The sequence below is a fragment of the Monodon monoceros genome, unplaced genomic scaffold (assembly GCF_005190385.1).
Source record: "Monodon monoceros isolate NGI ecotype Baffin Bay Population unplaced genomic scaffold, NGI_Narwhal_1 Super_Scaffold_13, whole genome shotgun sequence".
NCBI classification, from domain to species: domain Eukaryota; kingdom Metazoa; phylum Chordata; class Mammalia; order Artiodactyla; family Monodontidae; genus Monodon; species Monodon monoceros.
In genome coordinates, this window is record NW_021703769.1 from 62,505,846 (window position 1) to 62,524,924 (window position 19,079).

Here is a 19,079-nt window from a genome sequence, read left to right on the forward strand (position 1 = left end):
TGTGTGTGTGTGTGTGTGTGTGTGTGTGTGTGTGTGTGTGTGTGTGTTGGTTCCAAAGTTCCCAGCTGTGACTTTAGACATTCTCCATATTCGTACCTCTTTTCCTCACTGTCCCACTGCCCGATGCAGTGCCTGTCGCTCTGTGAAGATAACTAACCCAGGGGTGGGCACACTGTTTCTGTAAGTGGCCAGAGAGCAAGTATTTCAGGCTTTGTGGGCCATATGCTCTGTCGCAGCTACTCAGCTCTGTCATTGAAGTATGAAAGCAGCCATAAAAAACATATGTAAATGAATGTGTGTGACTGTGTTTCAATAAAACTTTACAAAAAACCTGCAGCCAGCTTGCTGACCCCTGAGCATCTTGTTCCAGAGGTTTCTGTCGGTCTGCTGACGTGACATGACTATGTCTTTGGTCAAGAAGGCAAAGGGGATGCCTATCCAAAAAGTTTGCTTCTTGCAGGCCTGCGAGGGGGTAATGGAGAAATCCTACCTCTTGAAATACTCACCAGGTCTAGATGCAGCTATATTTCTTAGCTTGTTAACCTCAGACCATATGTATCCATCTTATAGAAAAATGCAGACTCCCAGGCACCCGCCTACACCTAGTGAACCAGTGGCTTAGAGGCGGGGCCAGGGAATCTGCATTTCAGATAGCTAAAGTAATATTTTAAAAATAATGAAGTTCGAATAGCAATGCAGAAAGACACCCCAGGCCTGAATCAGTTACTTGGCAAAGTTCAGAAGCCCTGTCAGCTAGAAGGGAAGGGACAGAGAGGGGGCAAGGGACAGGTCTTGGTGTTTTCTGCGCTGCTGAATGTCACCCTTTCTCTCCTGGGAAAAGCGCTCTAATTACCTGCATCGCCAAGTGCTCCAGTTCGCCAGGCAGTACAGCAACGTCCGCGTCACCCCCTGGAGGATGGCCACCATCTGGGGGGGAGCCAGCCTGCTGTCCACGTACCTGCAGAGCATGCGGGACCTCCTGGAGATGACCGACTGGCCCTGGGACTTCTTCATCAACCTCAGCGCGGCTGACTACCCCATCAGGTAAGGCAGCCCGGCCCCAGGCCAGCCTGCTCTGGAGTCCTGCTTCCCCTGTCACAGCTGGGAATCCAGAGGCAGAAGCAGCCTGCCTCCTGTCTGGAGAAGCCTTTCTGCCTCTGTGAGACGCATATGCACTGTCTCCATGAGATCTCTCTGCACAGGGTCCACCCTGAGCCTGAGAATCACGTGAGCATTCGCTCATTCATCCACTCATTCAACAGAGATTTCTTAAGTACATGGTTTTTCCAGCTCTGTTTGAGAACACACTGCAAAGGCCAAAACCTTTGCAGTGGGGGAGACAGCACATAAAATAAGTAAAATGGTACATCAGAAAAATAAGGCAGAGAGCAGCAAGATGAGAGTGGCCAGGAACGTCCTTCCCGAGAAGAATGGAAGACACCGATGGAGTGAGCCACCCAGACAGGGAGAGTGGTCCAGGAGGAAGGCGGAGCTGGTGCTGAGCCCTGTGGATGCCTGGTGTGTTCCAGGAACAACAGGGCTCAGGGTGGCTGGAACAGAGTAAGGGAGGGGAAAGTGGTAAGAGACAGAAGCCAGAGAGAAAATTTAGGTGAGATCATGGAGGTTCTAGAATTTGGCCATTACTCAAAGAAAGATGGGAATCGCTGGTGTGTTTGGGGCAGAAGAGGGTCAAGGTCTGACTTACGTGTTAATCTGAAAGGGACAAAATGGAAGAAGGAGGAGTGCTGTGACTGCCCGGGCAGAATCACAGACAGGCGTCTCCGGGCTGTTGGAGGCCCGTGGTGTGTTCACCTGGCTCCTCTCAGATTTTAACACATGAGTTGATTGCCCACATTTTAAAACCGGGAGATTGCAACTGAAACTCCAGACTTCTAGCTTCTCTTGAAGCCCTCCCACTGAACCTGCAGGCTGCTTGGCCACAATTGTGGGCAGCTGGTGGAACAGCCAGCAGCCCCTAGGCAGAGAGAAACTCAGATGCCACCAGGAAGGCCTGTCCCTTTGCACGAACGTTGGTCTGCTCTTTAAAAGAGACGTAAGCAAAGAAAACCCCTGGAGATCTGTAGAGGGGAAAAAAGGCAAGAAAATGAACTATATTTCCTATCAAGAAGGCAGCTCTTTGCTTGACTGTGTCTTCCATCTTGATTTTTTTTTTTTTTGCGGTACGCGGGCCTCTCACTGTTGTGGCCTCTCCCGTTGCGGAGCACAGGCTCAGCGGCCATGGCTCACGGGCCTAACTGCTCCGCAGCATGTGGGATCTTCCTGGACCGGGGCACGAGCCCGTGTCCCCTGCATCGGCAGGTGGACTCTCAACCACTGCGCCACCAGGGAAGCCCCCATCTTGATTTTTGACAGGGCTGAAAAGGAGAGGTGAACGGGGTGAAGGGGAGAGGGCCTCCCTTCCTCTCCTGGCACTGGGTATAGCATTCCCAGAAGAGCTAGATAAAAGTTTTTGTCATTGTTGTTTAATATTCCTTTATCCGGGCAATTTTCAAACATGCACAAGAATATGAGACTAGTATAGTGACCCCCACGTCACCCAGTTTCAACTGTAATCGATTCACCTTGTATCTATACAAGTACAGAGTTTCACCCTCTTCCACCAACCCTTGGTGAAGCATTTCCAAGACGTCATCTAATTGTATCTGTAAATATTTCAGTAAACATATCTAAAAGGTAAAGTCTCTCTTGGAATTTAACATCAATTTGATTATCACAGCCAAAATATTAACAGTCATTCTTAATGCCATCAAATGTGGAGATCACATATTCCCAGGAGTTTGGGTTTTGAATCAAGACCCATATAAGATACAGGCATGGGGGGAAGACCTCTCTTTAAAACTAGCAATGGCTTCTGTCTCCTTTCCTGTGCCTCTTTCAGTGCTGGGCTTGGTGGCATCCCATCATCTGCTGGGAGAATCTGGACCTTGGAGGAGATCAAGGGAAAGCACAATCCTTGGTTAGTTTACGTAGGATACTCCTGGCACCCTTTGAACCTGAGAAAAATGATGGGGATTAGAAAGATACCAGTTTTCTTTTATTCATAGGGTGGTAGGAATACAAGGGGGTGATTATGAAGTATCTCTGGCAGACTTTTACTTACTTACTTATTCATTCATTCAAACATTCATTCCACAAACATTTATTAAGCAGATACTATGTTGAGTACTGCAAGCACTCCTTGGGCGTTCAGTGGAGCACGGATCCTAGCTGGGAGGATGGAATTAGATAATCATGCAAGGGACACATCATAGTAGGTGTGAACAGACTGTAAAGAAAGGAAGATGGTGTGAGTGGAGGAGGGGCATAACCAGGGGGTCAGAATGGCAGCAGTTTTGAGCTGAGACCTGAAGGATAAGAAGGGATCGGCCGACAAATGGAAAACAGGAAGATCCTTCTAGACGAGGATTTCCCAACCTAGACACGAGTGACATCAGGCTGGATCATTCTGTGTCCTGGGGGCTGCCCTGCTCACTGCTGGCGTTTGGCCGTACCCCTGGCCTCTACCCACTAGATGCCAGCAGTGGGCCCCGCCCCCAATCACTTGTGACAAGCACAGACATCTCCAGATGTTGTTCCCAGAGGAGCAAAATCGCCTCCAACCGAGAACCCTCTGAACAGCCTGGACTCGGGCCAGAGATGAACTAGTTGCCGTTGAGAAATTTAAACATGGCTGGAGTATAATAAACAAAACAGTGAGGAGGGGTGAGTGTAGAGAAGCACAAGGCATGGGTGAGTTAGAACATTCTCCCTCCACCTTCCAAATAAGGACCGCATTCAGAAATACCCCAGCATGCTGAGTGCAGCTGCTAGCGTGGCAGGCACTCCCATCAAGGGTCTAGGGTCTCACTCTCCCACCTCCGGACCTCCTGTGGAAGCCTCAGAGTTCATCTCAGCCTCGGTCGGTGGTGACACTTGGCCAGAGATCTCAAGTGCAGGTGGGCCAGCCCATGGCCCTTCCCCAAAGAATCTCATCAGGTCTCAGTGCTGCCCCCCAGAGGCCCTCTGTTGATTTGCAAGTTGAAGCTGTAACAGCGGCCACTTAGCCAGGTCACCTCGGCCAGGATGTCAGGATTTCTAGCATTTCGTATGCAGGAGGATGAGTGCTCAGGCTTCCATCTGATGGCTTAAGGTTTGACTCTGAGTTCTGCCACCTTACGAGCGGGTGACCCTTGGCAAGTAAATTCAATCTTCGTGAAATCAGGTTATAACAATAGAACCGAGCAGAGTTTGGGCACTTAGAAAGCTCAGTAAATGTCAACTGTTAATTCCCAAGCTGTCTCCAAGGCTGCACCTCATAATCTCCAAGAAAGATCCAGAAATCCTTTCTCAGACCGTGTGCCCCACCCATTTGGGGGCTCAGAGAAGGGAGTTGTCATGTTTTTAGCTTTAATGCTTCAGTTGTCTCGACATCTCTGTCAGTCTGTGTCTCCTCTGCCCCCCACGGCCCTCATTCCCATGCGCCCCACCCCAAGCTCTTCTGGCCACCCACGTTGCCAGCCTCGTGGCCAGAGGCACTTCACGCATCAGGCACTGCTGCCTCCTCTTGCTGTTGTTTTCGTAAAATCGCCCCACACAGAAACATACGAATTTTGCAGATGAATGGTTTTATCCTGGGCAACTCTGACAAGCTTTCACTTCCCATCTGCCACTCCATCTGTAGCTTCCAAAACCATGGCTTCTCCCCTCCCAGGAAGGATGAGCAAACTTAGGAGCCTTCTCGAAGGGGCGTGAGTGCCCAAGTCAGTAGCTTCTACGAGGCTCTGAAAACCTGGGGGGATATCCAAGGGCAGAGGCCACCTGTCGTGGCTGCTCTGAGCTGTTTGTGACTTGACATCGCCTGCCCGGTCTGCTGCCTAGTTCTGACTGCTGGCCAGACTCATTGGTCGTCACTGGCCAGTAGCCTCGATGAGACCCTGGACACAGACAGCCTGGCTGCAGAATCTTCCACCACCGACCGGCCGTGTGAATTGGTACAATCAGCTTCAGCCTTCTGCATCTCAGCGTCAGCACCTAAAAGGAGGCACAGTATCAGTACCTACTTCATAGGGCAGTTAGGAGGATTAGAGGACATGTTGCATGTCAAGGGCTTAACACAGTGCCTGACACAGAAAGTGCTCGTTAAGTGCAGGCTGTTACTCTTATAGTGGTGGAGTAGCCTGGACCCCATGGGCTGGACTTCACCGTCAACTGAGTTGCTTTCCTTTTTCCCTTCACTCGTGAGAAGACCAGGAAAATGTTTCTTGAACCCACATCTCTTTCAAAAGTGGGAAAATCAAAGTTAGACTTGAAGGCTAAAATGTTTCAAGAGAAGCAGGATAGAACCAACTCATCTATGAATGGGAAGACTGTTCTCATGTTTGGAATATGCAAGCGAAGTGTGTTTAAAGAATCCAGGTCTTCCCCCTTCGCCGTTGATGTGACCGCCTGGCCCACCTAGGCTCTGGTTGGAGATGTTTACGTATCCAGCGTGTGAATGAAAATGGATGCTTTCAAGCACTGAGACCCTGCTAGGTCTGGAATCCTCAAAGGACGTGATGGTTTTATTCAATATGTTCTATGTACTGAGTAAGGCTGGACACTGTGCTAGCATTCTTCGGTTAGATGGGCCACAGGAAGGGATGAAACCCTAAAGCATTGCGCCGTTGGTCTGCGTGGTTCGGGCCAGTAGCAACAGACCCCACACAGTCTATCACTGGGCTCTGTGTCCTAGAGCAAATCAGATGCAAAGGCCGAGTGTGTCCACGGCCCCTCTGGGGCTCATATTCTGTCTGTGGTGTATGTGTGCATGCGTGGGTGCATGCATGCATGTGTGTAGGTGTGTGCGAGCATGTGGTAGGGGAAAACAGTATTTCAGTTTTTCAAGCTAAAGCCAGGATCTACTAATTCTGCCTCTTGGGGATCCACAGCAACAAGGTCTAACCTAGCGGGACCTACCATGTGGGTATTTAAGCTACACTTGACCTAGACCCAAACCTCTCTCTTGACATACCACCAGGGACCCAGAGCAGGAACCTAAGAGGTTTTCTGTGGCTCCTCAGCAGGAAAGGCCAGCTCGTACAGACAGGAAGCAGGTGTCCCAGCTTTTCTGCAACGTCCCCAAGACCAGTGTCTCCGTAGCACTGATCAAGCAAGACTAGAGCCCAGATCCAGCAGCTGTTTCCTGTGTACCTACTGTGTGCCAGGCCCTCTGCTGGGACCTTTAACACGTGTGTGTCTTAATCCTCATCCCTTAAAACATGACTTCTGGTGTGTAAAAGCGTTTAAAGAGGTTAGTATTCAAACAACTTCTAGTGAACCTTGCAGGAAAGTTAAGCCCTTGATAATATTCGGCACGGAGCCTAGTCGCCCTGGGATCTGGGCAGAGGACTCAGGCATCTGTGCACAGTCGATCCCCTGCTTTTCATTCCTCTAGTCAGTTCAGTGATTCTCGAGTGGGTCAAGGAAATCCTGTTGTTAACAGCAAATGCAACCACAGCAAATGTATTTACAGCACTTAGTACATCCCTGGCATGATTCTAAGTGCTATCCATGGTCCTGACAGCAATTCCATGAAGTACATACGTACTTTGGGGATCCCATTTTTCAGATGAAGAAACTGAGGCACAAAGATGTTAAGGAACTTGACCACAAGGATACAGCCAGTGATCTTTTTTTTAAACTGAGGTAAAATTCACTTAACATTAAATGAAGCATTTTAAAGTGCTCAATCCAGTGGCTTTTAGTACGTGCACAATGCTGTACGCCCTAGAACCTCCATCTAGTTCCAAAACAATTTCATCACCCCGAGAGGAAACTCCATCCCTCCCCACTCACCTCCCCCCATGAGCCCCTGTCAGTCTCTAATCCGCCTCTCTGGGTTTGCCTACTCTGTATATTTCAGATCAATGAAATCGTACAGTGTGTGATGTTTTGTGACTGGCTCCTTTCACTTAGGATAATAGTTTCATGGTTTACCCACATTGTAGTATGTGCCAGTATTTCATCCTTTTTTATGGCTCAATACTATTCCATTGTGTGGCTATAGCACGATTTGTTTGCCCACTCATCAGGTGGTAGAGCTGGGATTCTTAAGAGCTCCCCGAAAGCCGTGTCTTTTGGCCAGCCTGGATTGTGCCGTATGTCCTGAGGTGAGGACCTCATCAGGTTTAAAAAGATGCAGCTCCGTCACGTGGGACTCTGCACAGCATTGGTACTTAGGGACTTTTGTCGACTGATCCCTCATGATGCTGGGGTCGGGGTAGGGGTGCTGATCTGATGCACCACCGTCCACAGAAGCCTGGTGACCTTTCCCATTCAGCCTGGCCCACCTCTGCCTAGTTCTAGCAGAAAAGCTTCCAGTGATTCTGGTTGGCTGAGGCAGATTTGAGGTTGAAGATGGAAAGATGGAGGCTTAGGGTCAGAGCTCTAAGCTTCCCTTTTTCCCTTCCTCCTTCTTTCACCATCCAAGCCCCTTCTGAAGGCAGCCTGGGGGAGTCCTGGGGAGGAAAGAGCTCAGGCCTGCCTGTGAGGCCAGCTGAAAATGGTCTCGCAGATGAGATCAGGAGATAGGGCTCCTCTGACTTCACTCAATCATGCAACAGATAATTATTGAGCACCTACTATGTGCCAGACACTGTGCTGGGTACCAGGTGTTCAACGGGAAAGAAAAACATGGTCAGTCCCTGCCCTCATCCTAGTGGTCAAGGGTGCAGACTTAAGCCAGACCAACTGAGCTTGAATCCCAGCTCTTCTGTTTACTAGCTATGTGAAATTGAACTTGAGAAAAATTGCTTAATATCTCTGGGCCTCAGTTACATCATCTGTAAAATGGGTACAATAACAGCACCACCCCATACGGTTGTTAGAGGATGAAACGAGTTAACGTGTGTAATGTGCTTAGCAAGTACTTGGTAAGTACTGTCTGTGTGACAGCCATTGTTATTGATGGGAGAAGACAGACATTAACTAGAATGATCACACGAGTGAACACGTGGTCACAAAGTGAGGCAAGTATTCTGAAAGGAAGGAGGGATATAAGAGCACTTAGCAAGCAAAGCTCACCTGGACCAGGGAGCCTGGGGTGGCCTCCCTGAGGAGTCAGCACGTGAACTGAGGTGTGCGAGATGGGTTGGGCTTATCTAGCGGAAGTGTGCAGGATGATCCTGAGGTAGTGTTCCAGGAAAGGGGATGGCATGGGCAAAGGCCTGGTGGGAGGAGGGATGCTGGCATGCCTGAGGAGCTAAAAGAAGGCTGACGTGGCTGAAACACAGCGAGCCAGGGGTTGCCTTCCTACCAGGGAGGATGGTCCAGCCAGTTCCTGCAGGGACTTTTGATCACCTGTCCGGTGGTTGAATCCCTAACCCATGAGCTATGTGGTTTCAGCGCGAAGTAACCTTATTTACAATGTGGAGGGATCACTTTGGCTACTGTGGGACAAGAGTGGGGAGGGGATGGAGTGGGAAAGGGGAGGCCAGCGAGGAAGGATGGGGGCTGCAGCTGCTAACCTAGAACCACATTCAGGGAGCCCCCTCCTCCCTAAACCTCCCGGCGGAGGCCGGAGTCCTGTAAGCCATCGTGAGCTTCCTGAATCCAAGCAGCAGCTCAGCCTTTGAGGCACAGAGCCAGGCCGCCTCCTGTGTGGCGCTCAGGCCCCCCATCTGCACGGAGCAGCCCCATTCTCAGGAGACCCGTAGAGCAGAGCTGGCGCAGAGGACCCAGGATGCCCGGGGGCCTGAGGCCAGAGTTTTAGAAGAGGACTGAGTGTGAGGCAGGAGGGGACAGCTAAGGACTGAGAAAGAAGGTGGCTCAAGACCCCTCTTTGTTCTTTTGGTTTCAATTGTGATAAAACATGCGTAACATAAAATTTACCATTTTTAAGTGTACAGTTCAATGGTTAAGTACATTTACATTGTTATGCAACCAAGCTCCAGAACTCTTTTCATCTTGCAAAACTGAAACTCCACACCCGTTAAACAAAACCCCCATCGCCCCTCCCCCAGGCCCTGGCAACCAGCATTCTCTTTTCTGTTTCTGTGGATTTGACTGCTTTAGGTACCTCATGGAAATGGAATCAGACAGTATTTGTCTTTTTGTGACTGGTTTATTTCACTTACCATAATGTCAGGGTTCATTGACGTTGTAGCAGGTGTCACAATCTCCTTCCTTTCTAAGAGTGAATAAATCTCCCTTGTATGTATAGACCACATTTTGCTTACCCGTTCATCCATCATTGATGGACACTTGGGTTGCTTCTACCTTACGGCTATAAGTAGATAATGCCGCTATGAACATGGGTGTATGAATATCTCTCCACCTCCGTGCTTTCAATTCTTTAGGGTATATGCCCAGAAGTAGAATTACTAGATCATATGGTAGTTCTCTCTTTAGTTTTTGAGGAACCTCCATACTGTTTTCCTTAGTGGCTGTACCAATTTACATCACCACAAGCAGTGCACAGGGGTTCCAATTTCTCTACATCCTTGCCAACATATTTTTCTTTTCTTTCTTTCTTTTTTTTTGATAGTAGCCATCCTGATGGGTGCGAGGCATTTCTTATTCTTTTTAAGGAACATAAACTCCCAAAACAAGGGCCCTGGAACCCTTGGAAGCTTTGAGTAGCTGGTACAACTTTCAGTAGACCCATGAGGTTAGCTACAGGCAGTTGTGTCCCCACAGGATCATAGCCCTCAAGTGATTATTCTAGAACTTCTTCCCAGCCCACATCAGTCCCCCTTCTCATTCCCCATCCTTCTGAATAAGACCACCTGTTCACCAGCAGCTGGAAACCTGTGTGCCTTCCATCTCACCACTCCATGGGGGCCTGCATATTCTCATGCTAACCCTGATAACTTTCTCATGTGTGTTTCCACCTATGATTCTTCTATCTCGGCCCAATTCAGACCCTCATTGCTTCACACCTGGGCCTTCAGAGTTCCCCAAGAGGACATAGTCTGAGCCAGACTCTGAAAACAGGCTAGAGCTTCTCCAGGGCCGTTCGGAAAAGCAGCGGCCACTACCCTCTCTGGGAGCAGCTTGCAGGATATAATCATTTATTTACTCAAGCAACTGTGCAGTTCACTTACCAACTGGGTGTTGAGCCAGGCTGAGTGCCAGGCACTGTGCTAGGGACTGGGAGATGCAGCAGAGGAACGGACTTGCTCATTCACTAAGGGGGTTTACAATCTATGGGAGAAATGGTGATGACGTCAGTAAAGTCATGTTGGGGTGCCGTGATGGGGAATAAGAAGGGGGTCCTACTTTAAGGAGCATGGTCAGGGAAGATGAGATGCTTTTAAAGAGTGCTGTTTAAGCCAACTCCTGAAATGGGGCCCACTGTGCAAAAGAGGGAGTGGAGGTACCAGGTGAAGGGGAACAGCACATGTAAGGGCCCTGAGGCAGGGAAGAGCCCAGCACATCCAGGAACTAAAGAGAAGAGAAGTAGGTGGAGCAGAGTGATGGAGGCAGGGGGTGGAGCAAGGTGAGTTTGGAGAAACTCACAAGCCCTCTGACTCCTCCTTCTGCCCACCTGCCTCTGCTCTCCGTGCCCTTAGCCTGTGTCGTGGGTTCCTCAGGCTGCTGTACGAAATGACCACCAACTGGGTATCTTAAAACAACAGAAGTTTATTCTCTCACAGTTCTGGAGGCTCAAAGTCTGAAATCAAGGTTTCTGCAGGCCCGTGTTTCCTCTACTGGCTGTAAGGGGAGACATTTCTTGCCTCTTCCTAGTTTCTGGTGGTCACCGTCAGCCCTTGGTGTTCCTTGCCTTGTAGATGCATCACTTCAATCTCTACCCCCATCTTCATTGGGCCTTCTTTCCTATATGTCTGCCTCTCTTCTCATGACCTTTTTATAAGGACACCAGTCATTGGAGTTAGGGCCCACCCTAATCACCTTAACTAATTACATCTACAAAAATCCTATTTCCAAATAAGGTCACCTTCTGAAGTTCCAAGTGGATATGAATTTGGGGAGGGGAGACACCCTTAAACCCGGTACAGCCTCCCTCCGCCCCTTGCTGGGCCTGCCCGCAGCTGCCCTGCGGGAGGGGACGGGGCTATCCTTGGTCTCCAGCAGCATCTGGGGTGGGCACTGCTGGGAGCCCCCTTTGAAGGCAGCTCTTGCAAGGAACCCATCCTCTCAGCTCTGTGTGGGGATGGAGCTGACGTTCTCCAGTTCCTTCATTCAATAATCATTTCCCGAGCACCTACCAACCTCCGGGCCCTGGGGGACAGCAGACAGCAGGACAGACAGGGTCCCTGCCACAGGGAGCATGGCATCCCGTGACACGGTTCTCAATGAGGGAAAATCGGAGTTCTGTGTGATTCCCGGAAATTTCCTCTAAAACACCTTTCAAGTATCAGGTTCTTTAAAATATTAGGACTCCAACCCAGACCAGTTGAATGTAAATTCCTTACGGGAAGCAAGAATCTATCTCTTTTTTAAAGCTCCCCAGGTGATTGGAACACACAGAGTTGCAGATCATTGGTCTGGGGGAGACATAGACATTCATCCCTTAATTACAGTAGTAAATAGCAAGGTGAGTGCCAGGGTGGAAAATACGTTAGCCTCAGTACTTCGTGGGAGGTCATATTTGGGAGCCTGACACCAGATCTCTGGGTGCGACCATCTCTCTTGTTGGCTGCTTTCTCAGCATCCAGCCACTTTTATTCTTTGGGTGATCAGAGATGTGCATCCTCTTTCCTGAGACCCCAAAACCCACGTGGACACCATCCAAGGAAAGCTCCGCCCAGATAATGTGTGAGTCGGAAAGGGTGTATCCACTCAGGCTGTTGGTCACGAGGGAACTGGAAAAACATGCCAGTAATTATGCCGTTAACAGTTTTGTTTGCATCGAGTAGCAAAATAATCATTTCCTCAGCCCTGTTATTTTCCAGCCTGACGGGTCGCACTTCTGCCTTTGCAGAAACTCAGTTTGCTTTCCCCTTGCTGGCTCTTCTGGGTCTCCTGAGCTGTACTTTCGGTTGGACAGCCCTTCAGCCTTTCTGGAGGTGAGGACTGACCCAGAGCATCCCCTGGACAGAGGGAGGCTGGAGTTCTCATGGGACACAGATGAAAAGCACCGAGACTCCTCAGAAAGTCAAGGTAGAACACTGTGTTGGCTAAAGTAGGTAAGGAAGGACATTCCTGGGAGGATGTAGGGAGTTCACATAATCGGTACGGAAGGTGGCAGAACACAAGGCAAGAATGACATGACGTTTTTCACCCAAGGGATACCGCCATTTGGCTTAAATACTTCCCAGCCATATTGTATGTTTGCTGTTTTTGTTTTCCCTTCTTTCATTACTGAGAAAAGTTCAGTCCTGGGGAAAGAAGGTGGATGGTTTTATCTTCAGTCATGTGTCCTGGCTTTGGCCAGCAGGGCAGAGCACTTCAGTCATTCCTTCCTTCCTTCATCCATTGCACGCTTTTTGAGACCCTACTGGATGCCAGGCAGTGCTCTAGACCTGCGCTGTCCAGTAGAACTTACTGTGCTGATGTCCAAGTGCAGTAGCCACCAGCCGCATGTGGCTACTGAGAGCTTGAAATGTGCTTTGTGGGACCAAGGAACCAAATCTTCAGTGTGATTTGATTTTAATTTAAATGTAAACAACATATTAAGCAACACAGTCCTTGATGCTCGAGATGGAGTAGTAAAGAAAATGATTTTTAAAACTCCTGCCCTTGTGGACCTTGTCGTGGGGCAGGAATACTTCCTTCCACTAGAGAGAATTGCACTGCTGTTAGCAAATAAGAGAGAGTGGATGCTACCAGCTCAGAAACAAATGTGATCTCTATGCTCTGCCAGTTTGATGGTCTCACCACATCCCAGACTGACCATGCCATGAATTTTTTAAGGTATTTTCTTCCTAACTCCTCCCTCCTCAGATCTCATAGTTCTTCCTCTTGGCAGAAGCTCTCTACGTGTCCATTGATGGGACATTTCCAGCCCTAGGCATCTTCCTGTCCGGTGCATTGAGCATGTTTGCGTCTCAGGAGAGCTTCAATGATGTGGCTTGTCCACCAGTGGCAAAGAGCAGGGATGCTGTGCACTCTGGGATGCTCTAAGCACATCCAAGTGCACCCTGGGAATTTGAGTGTGAGCCCAGGTGGCCCACAATGTGGGCGATCAGCACTGCAGAGCCTGTTATTCTTCCCCTGCCTCCCCCTCACATGTAACTGCAGATGGAGATTATCCTCAAGGGCCTTGTAGAGGAACGGCATGTCTTAAAAGGTCAAGTGGGATAAAGGAGGGGAGTTTCTACCTGTTTCATTGATGATAGCAGAGATTTAGATGAGCATGGGCCCAACGGACAGGGTTAAGGTCCAGTTGTTGGGTGGATAGATGGAAACTCTGTGGGCTTCATCATCATTCATTTCCTTCCTCCCACTTGCTGCCACTTTGAATCATTGCCCAGCACGGAGAATGGTCACTAGTGGACTCTCAAAATAGTTGCCCGGGGAAGCCCTTCACGATCTGCCAGACTGCAGTGGTTAATAATATTAGCTAGCATTTCATGAGTCTAGTCGGCCCCTGTATCCACAGGTCCACAGCCAGGTGGTTTGGATATGGAACCCGCAGTTATGGAGGGCCGACTGTAAGAGACTGAGCACCCTCGGATTTTGGTAGGTGCGCAGTGGGTCCTGGAACCAGTCCCCTGCCTATACTGAAGGATGGCTGTATTTACCACATGTGGCAGCCTGAGCCAGAAGATTTCCATGTGTTACCTAAAGTCACAGAAACCCCAGAAGGTAGATGCTATGTCTGCATCCCATTTTACAGATGAAGAAACCGAGGCCGAGAGAAGTTAAGGAATTTGCCCTGTGCCTCACAACTTGTGGGGGTCAGAACCAAGATTCACTCATGCTTCCGGGGGAAAAAGGAAAAATAACCTGAGTTCTTCACCAATAGGTCGTATTGCACCCACTGAGCTGTTGTGGACCAAAGCTCTCCTGCTCATTCATTCCCCATCTAAACCCTCGTTCTCTTCATCTGGAAGAGAATCCAGGCGGCAAAGATGTCCAACAACCAAGAGAGGAGCAGTGCACATCAGAACCTGAATCCAGAGCCACCAGCATTCAGCCGTCATTTTCTGTTTTGGTCCCCACAGCATCCCCAGGGGGCTGGCACGGAGAAGGGCACTGAGGCTCAGTGGGTTTGAGTGACTTGCCCAAGGTCACACAGCTTGGCAGTGGCCCAGCCTGGGTTTGAAGGCAGGTGCAGGTGACTCGCAAATGCACCCTCTTTCGGCTTTGCGCAGCTGCCTCACTGTGGGGCTGGCCGGCGGTGGACCCCAGGCGAAAAAGCCAATCACAACAGCGCAAACCGCACCACGTGACCACCATGGCTCGTGTGGTCCCATTTCCACACTTGTGGGCTGTCTCCCTCTGGCTGATTGGAAGATCGGGCTTTACCAGTTGTGTTTGCTGTACGCATGGACGGAGGAACCAGCTGTTCTGCATTAGCTGGGAACGCCTAGCTTTCAAATTCCTTTATAATCCTGTCCCTTTTGATCTCAGACCATCCAGACCCCTCCCCAAACTGCCAAACTGCAGTGCTGATGGAATTCTCACTCGTTTAAACCTTAGCCTCAAGCAGCGTAATTAAGAACGAATGGCTGCCATCCCTCCCAATGTGCACAGTTGTTCCATTGCAGAATCGAAACGATGCTGGCGTGTTCTGCGCCATCACTCGCTCCACGAGGGCACGTGAGTGAACACGCAGTGTCATCCTGACCTGGATTTGAATCCTCTCTCCATCCCCTTCCACCTGCATGATCTCAAGACAGGTGAATCCAACCTTCCTGAGTCTCGATTTTCTCACCTGTAAGAGGGAGATGATAATGTTACCAGTGGCCAGTTGGGAATCCAAGATCTGCCTGAGGTCCAGCTCTGCAAGCTGTCTGATATGCAACCAGGCGTGGGCACAAAGGCTTAGGCCTGGCACCCACGTGCGTCCTCGTGTTCATCTCTCCCACCGTCTAAACGTTGGGCCCAGGATGCTCAGCCGTGGTGACGGCACTGAGGAGACAGAGATGGCCGGGTCCGCCAGGGAGACCACCTGGTTACATGAACGGAAGAGGCAGAAGAAGAAAGCATGACTGATTCAGGCCCCAAGTGTTCAGATGAAGCCTAGGTTTGAGGCAAGAAACATGAGAAAAAGTAGTGGAATCCAGGTAGGGGCTTTCACCAAACAGTAACCCAGCCTACTAGTAACCATGCCCAAGCAATCTCTCCGGCCCTGAGTAATCGTACCATCAGTTCCTCTCCCTTCGGGTAAACCTAAGGAGATGGGCAGAGGAGGGCCTGATATGCGAAGCAAGGCCGGAGCCCTCTCCCCACCACACTTTCCTCCTAGGGTCATTATAAAAATGAGAGATAGTAAAACACAGGGCCCAGTGCAGAGTTGGGCATTTATTACAAGTTCCCAGAAAATGGGTCTCTTATTGTTCTTCTTATGATAGCTAAAAATCCTGGACAGTTATTCATTCTGCACCAAAATCATGGTCTGGCCTTTTTTGTGGTCAGTCTGTAGTTGAGCAGCCCAGCCCCCATTGCCCCTCCCTGCTGCAAGGCTCTTTGAAAAGAGCCTTGGTGTTGATCAGCCTGCTTGACTGCAATGGGCTGAAGCAACACTCTTGAGTCATCGCAGCTGCAATCTCCCTGAAGGTTCAAGTTGGAACCTTCCTCCAAAGTTCTACCTTAGACCTCCTCTTCAACCTCACTTCCCCCACCCCATCACCAGGCTCAAACGATCTGTCCCTGACCAACCTGGTGGCCACTATAAGGCTCCCAGGCAGTTTCTGAACGTGTCAGATGTCAGCTCTGACATCTGGATGGGTCCCAGCCTGGGAAATAGTCACAGGGTAGATGCCAAGGCAGAGAGCAGAGTCGCAAGCCTCCTCCCACACACACTTGTCCATCTGAAGAGAAACAGCCCCACTGAGGCCAGACTGGACATCTGAAACCCAGATTCTGGCCCTGGCCCAGTGCCCATAACACTGCTTAGTCGGAAAGTGGAGAGTGGGAAAGAGGAGGCCGTTTGGTGGTGCTGGCCAGCCTTCCCAGAGTAGGGCCCGAGTGGAATCCCACATCAGTGTTTTGTTCCCTCATGGAGGAGGGATGGAAATTGTGTCCCCAAGAGCCGCCGGCTGTCTCCTGTGTCCTTTCCTCCCCCAAGACAAGGAGTGTCCTCGGTGCAGTTTAATCGTGTTCATCAGTCAGCATTACTTGGCAAACCCAGCCAGGGGCACAAACGTTGCCACTCCTTTCTGAGCATAAATGTGCTCTTTGAGATGCTGGAATGTGGTTTAAGGCCAAGCAATTTTTTATTACAGAGTCAATCTTTGTTTAAAACTTTGCCGCCCTGGGGAAGTTTCTAACAAGTTACTTTAAACATTGCATTCTCTGAACACCTACAGCTAAATGGTCCCATTAATCCAAACTGCTCTGCCGGGATGCGGTACAGCAGAGGGCAGTGTCCGAGATGGGCTTCATTGAGAGCGATGGCTGCAGAGCCGAGGTGCGGCTTGTCGTGACTTGATCTGCCAGGAGATGCCCGCTCCCCCAGTGTCCCCGCCTCTGTTCATCCAGCCCCAAGCGTGCGCAGGGTGCTGTGCTAGTGCCTGTGGTCTCATTTCATCTCTCAGCTACCTGGTGAGGCAGGACCTCATCACCCCCATTTGAGAGACAAGGGATGTGAGGACTCACCCAAGGTCACTCATCTACTGAGAGATGGAGCTCAGGCTTCAACCCACTTGTCCTTAACCACAAGCCGGGGCTTCCCAAGTCATAGCCGCAGTAAGCCAGATGATTTAAAGGAGTACGCAGGTGAGTTTTTGAAAATGGCAGTATTTATCTATATTAACACGTGTAAGGAAAAACTAGCATGCCCCAGCTTTCTGAAGTTGAATTTTTCTTTTTAAAAAAATAGTTGATCTAAATAAGAAAATATTAATAAAGCAAAATACAAGGGGTGAGTGGTTCTTCAAGTATTCAACAAATATTTATTGAGTGTCTACTATGTATGCCAGGCACTTTTCTGGGTGCTGGGATACAACAATAAATAAAGCATATTCATGGTGTGCCCACCACCCCACCCGGTGCTGATGAGAGAAAGAGACAATAGATAAGAGAATGGGTAATGCGTAGAGTGGAAATATGTCTGAGGAAAATTACAGCATTGGAAAGAGAAGGGAGGGTGGGCCAGGAAGGCGCTTTGATAAGGTGGATATGCCAAAAAGTCGTGAGAAAAATGTATGAATGACCAAAAAAAGAGGAACAGCATAATGGCAGGGGTCAGCAAACGTTTTTATTAAGGGCCAGATAGTAAATAAAATATTTGTTATTTTTAGGTTAAGTTTTGCAAGCTTTATGGTCTCTGTCACAATGACACAGTTCTACCACTATAGCAATAAGGTAGCCATAGACAGGATGTAAACAAATGGGCATGGCAGTGTTCCAGTAAAACTTTATATATGAAAACATGTGTTGGGCCATAGTTCACAGACCCCTGCACTAGACCATTCTGCCAGATCTCCCACATTCAGATAATGGCCTTGCCCAGAACACACCTGTCTCAGCCTTTGCAGATTTAGTTCCCTGTCCACCCACCCATCTTCCCAGGCATGGCCTTTCCTGCATTATCTCAGATGAGTCTGTCACCCAAGGTGCCAACATTGATGGACTCCTTGCTTCAACTTTCAGGACCCTGGATAGAGAAAGGGTGGTAGAGATTCCCAGGGTCTTCTGGTCAACATCCTCTGGAGCCTGGCCTGGACCCCGACCCAGCTGTGGGTGGCTGAACTTGACATAAAACAGCAGTCTCCGTTTACTTTATTTTTCCCCAACCTGCATGGCTTACCAATACTGAACTTGAGCTAGAAAGAAGCACATGAAATCCATGTCACCCGTCAGTGTTGCCTGGCCCTGGTCATTTGTTCACAGAGGGGCCTACAGGACTGTAGGCCTATCCAGCCCTTCATAGTGTGTGTCAACCAGAGCAAATTGGATGTTCTTACCACTCAGCTTTCTCTGCATAAGCCTGTCAGAAATAGCTGGTGCCCCTTAGCACTTAAATCACCCTGCACTACCTAACTCAATCTGAATCAAAAAGGTTAATGACATTGAATCCTGAGACTCATTGATTTCAGGACGTACCCCAGCTTCCCGCTTCCCCTCAAAGCACAAGACTCGTTTGTCTTTCCTTGGCCGATCAGGCAAGTTGCTGACTAATGCCCTGAAGCCAGCTAATTCTCAAAGATTTCCCAGAGTGACTGGACGCATGTGTTCCTGTAGTGCTCTCTGTAAATCTGGTTGATTTTGTGTGTCTGGTTCCCCACCATCGTTCTGCCTGGATGTGTCTGGGCTCCCTGTCTGTAATTTGTCCCATGAGTCTGCCACAGGTTGCAGTGTTGATTTGACAAGTGAGAGATGAATTTTTAACCAAGGTGATGACCGCAAAGTACACTCTAATGAAATATCAGCTTTAGTTCCTCACTATTTATTTTTATTGAAGTATAGTTGATTTACAGTGTTGTGTTAGTTTCAGGTGTACAGTAAAGTGATTCAGGTATACACATACATGTAAGTTCCTCACTGTTGATTGATTGATCCATTCACATAGTCAATCTGTTGACTGACTAGTCAGCACATGCTTAGCGGGAACATACAATGTGCCAGACATTTGCTAGGATCTGCAGTTACAGCCACCACTAGGGTTAACATTCCTGCCTTCATAGATTAGCATTAAATAATTATATCCTTATGACATTGTTAGGACAGAAGTTCACATACATATAATATAGGAAGCCAACATGTATATAACCTTTTCTCTTCTAGGGAATCAGAGAAAGCTTCCCTGGAAAAGTGTCCTTAAACTGAGAGTTAGAAGTAGAGAAAGAACTAATTGGGTGAAAAAAAAAAAAAATAGGGGCCGAGTATTCCAGGCAGAGAGGGCTGTGTGTGCAAAGGCCCTGAGGCATGAGGGAACATGGCCCATGCAGCAAGTTGAGAGTGTTAGGTGGACAGGGTATGGTAAGGGGATAAGCCAATAGAATGAGGCTGAAGAGGTAGGCTGACCC

General features: G+C 49.1%; 1 protein-coding gene across 2 annotated transcripts in view; it reads left to right on the forward strand.

Annotated features, from left to right (window-relative positions):
* Positions 1 to 19,079, forward strand: part of XYLT1 (xylosyltransferase 1) — a 300,528-nt gene that overhangs the window by 221,318 nt on the left and 60,131 nt on the right. For both annotated transcript variants that reach the window (XM_029221895.1, XM_029221896.1), the window contains one exon: positions 842 to 1,044. In XM_029221895.1, the coding sequence (XP_029077728.1) occupies positions 842 to 1,044 (203 nt within the window). The remainder of the gene's footprint in view (positions 1 to 841; positions 1,045 to 19,079) is intronic.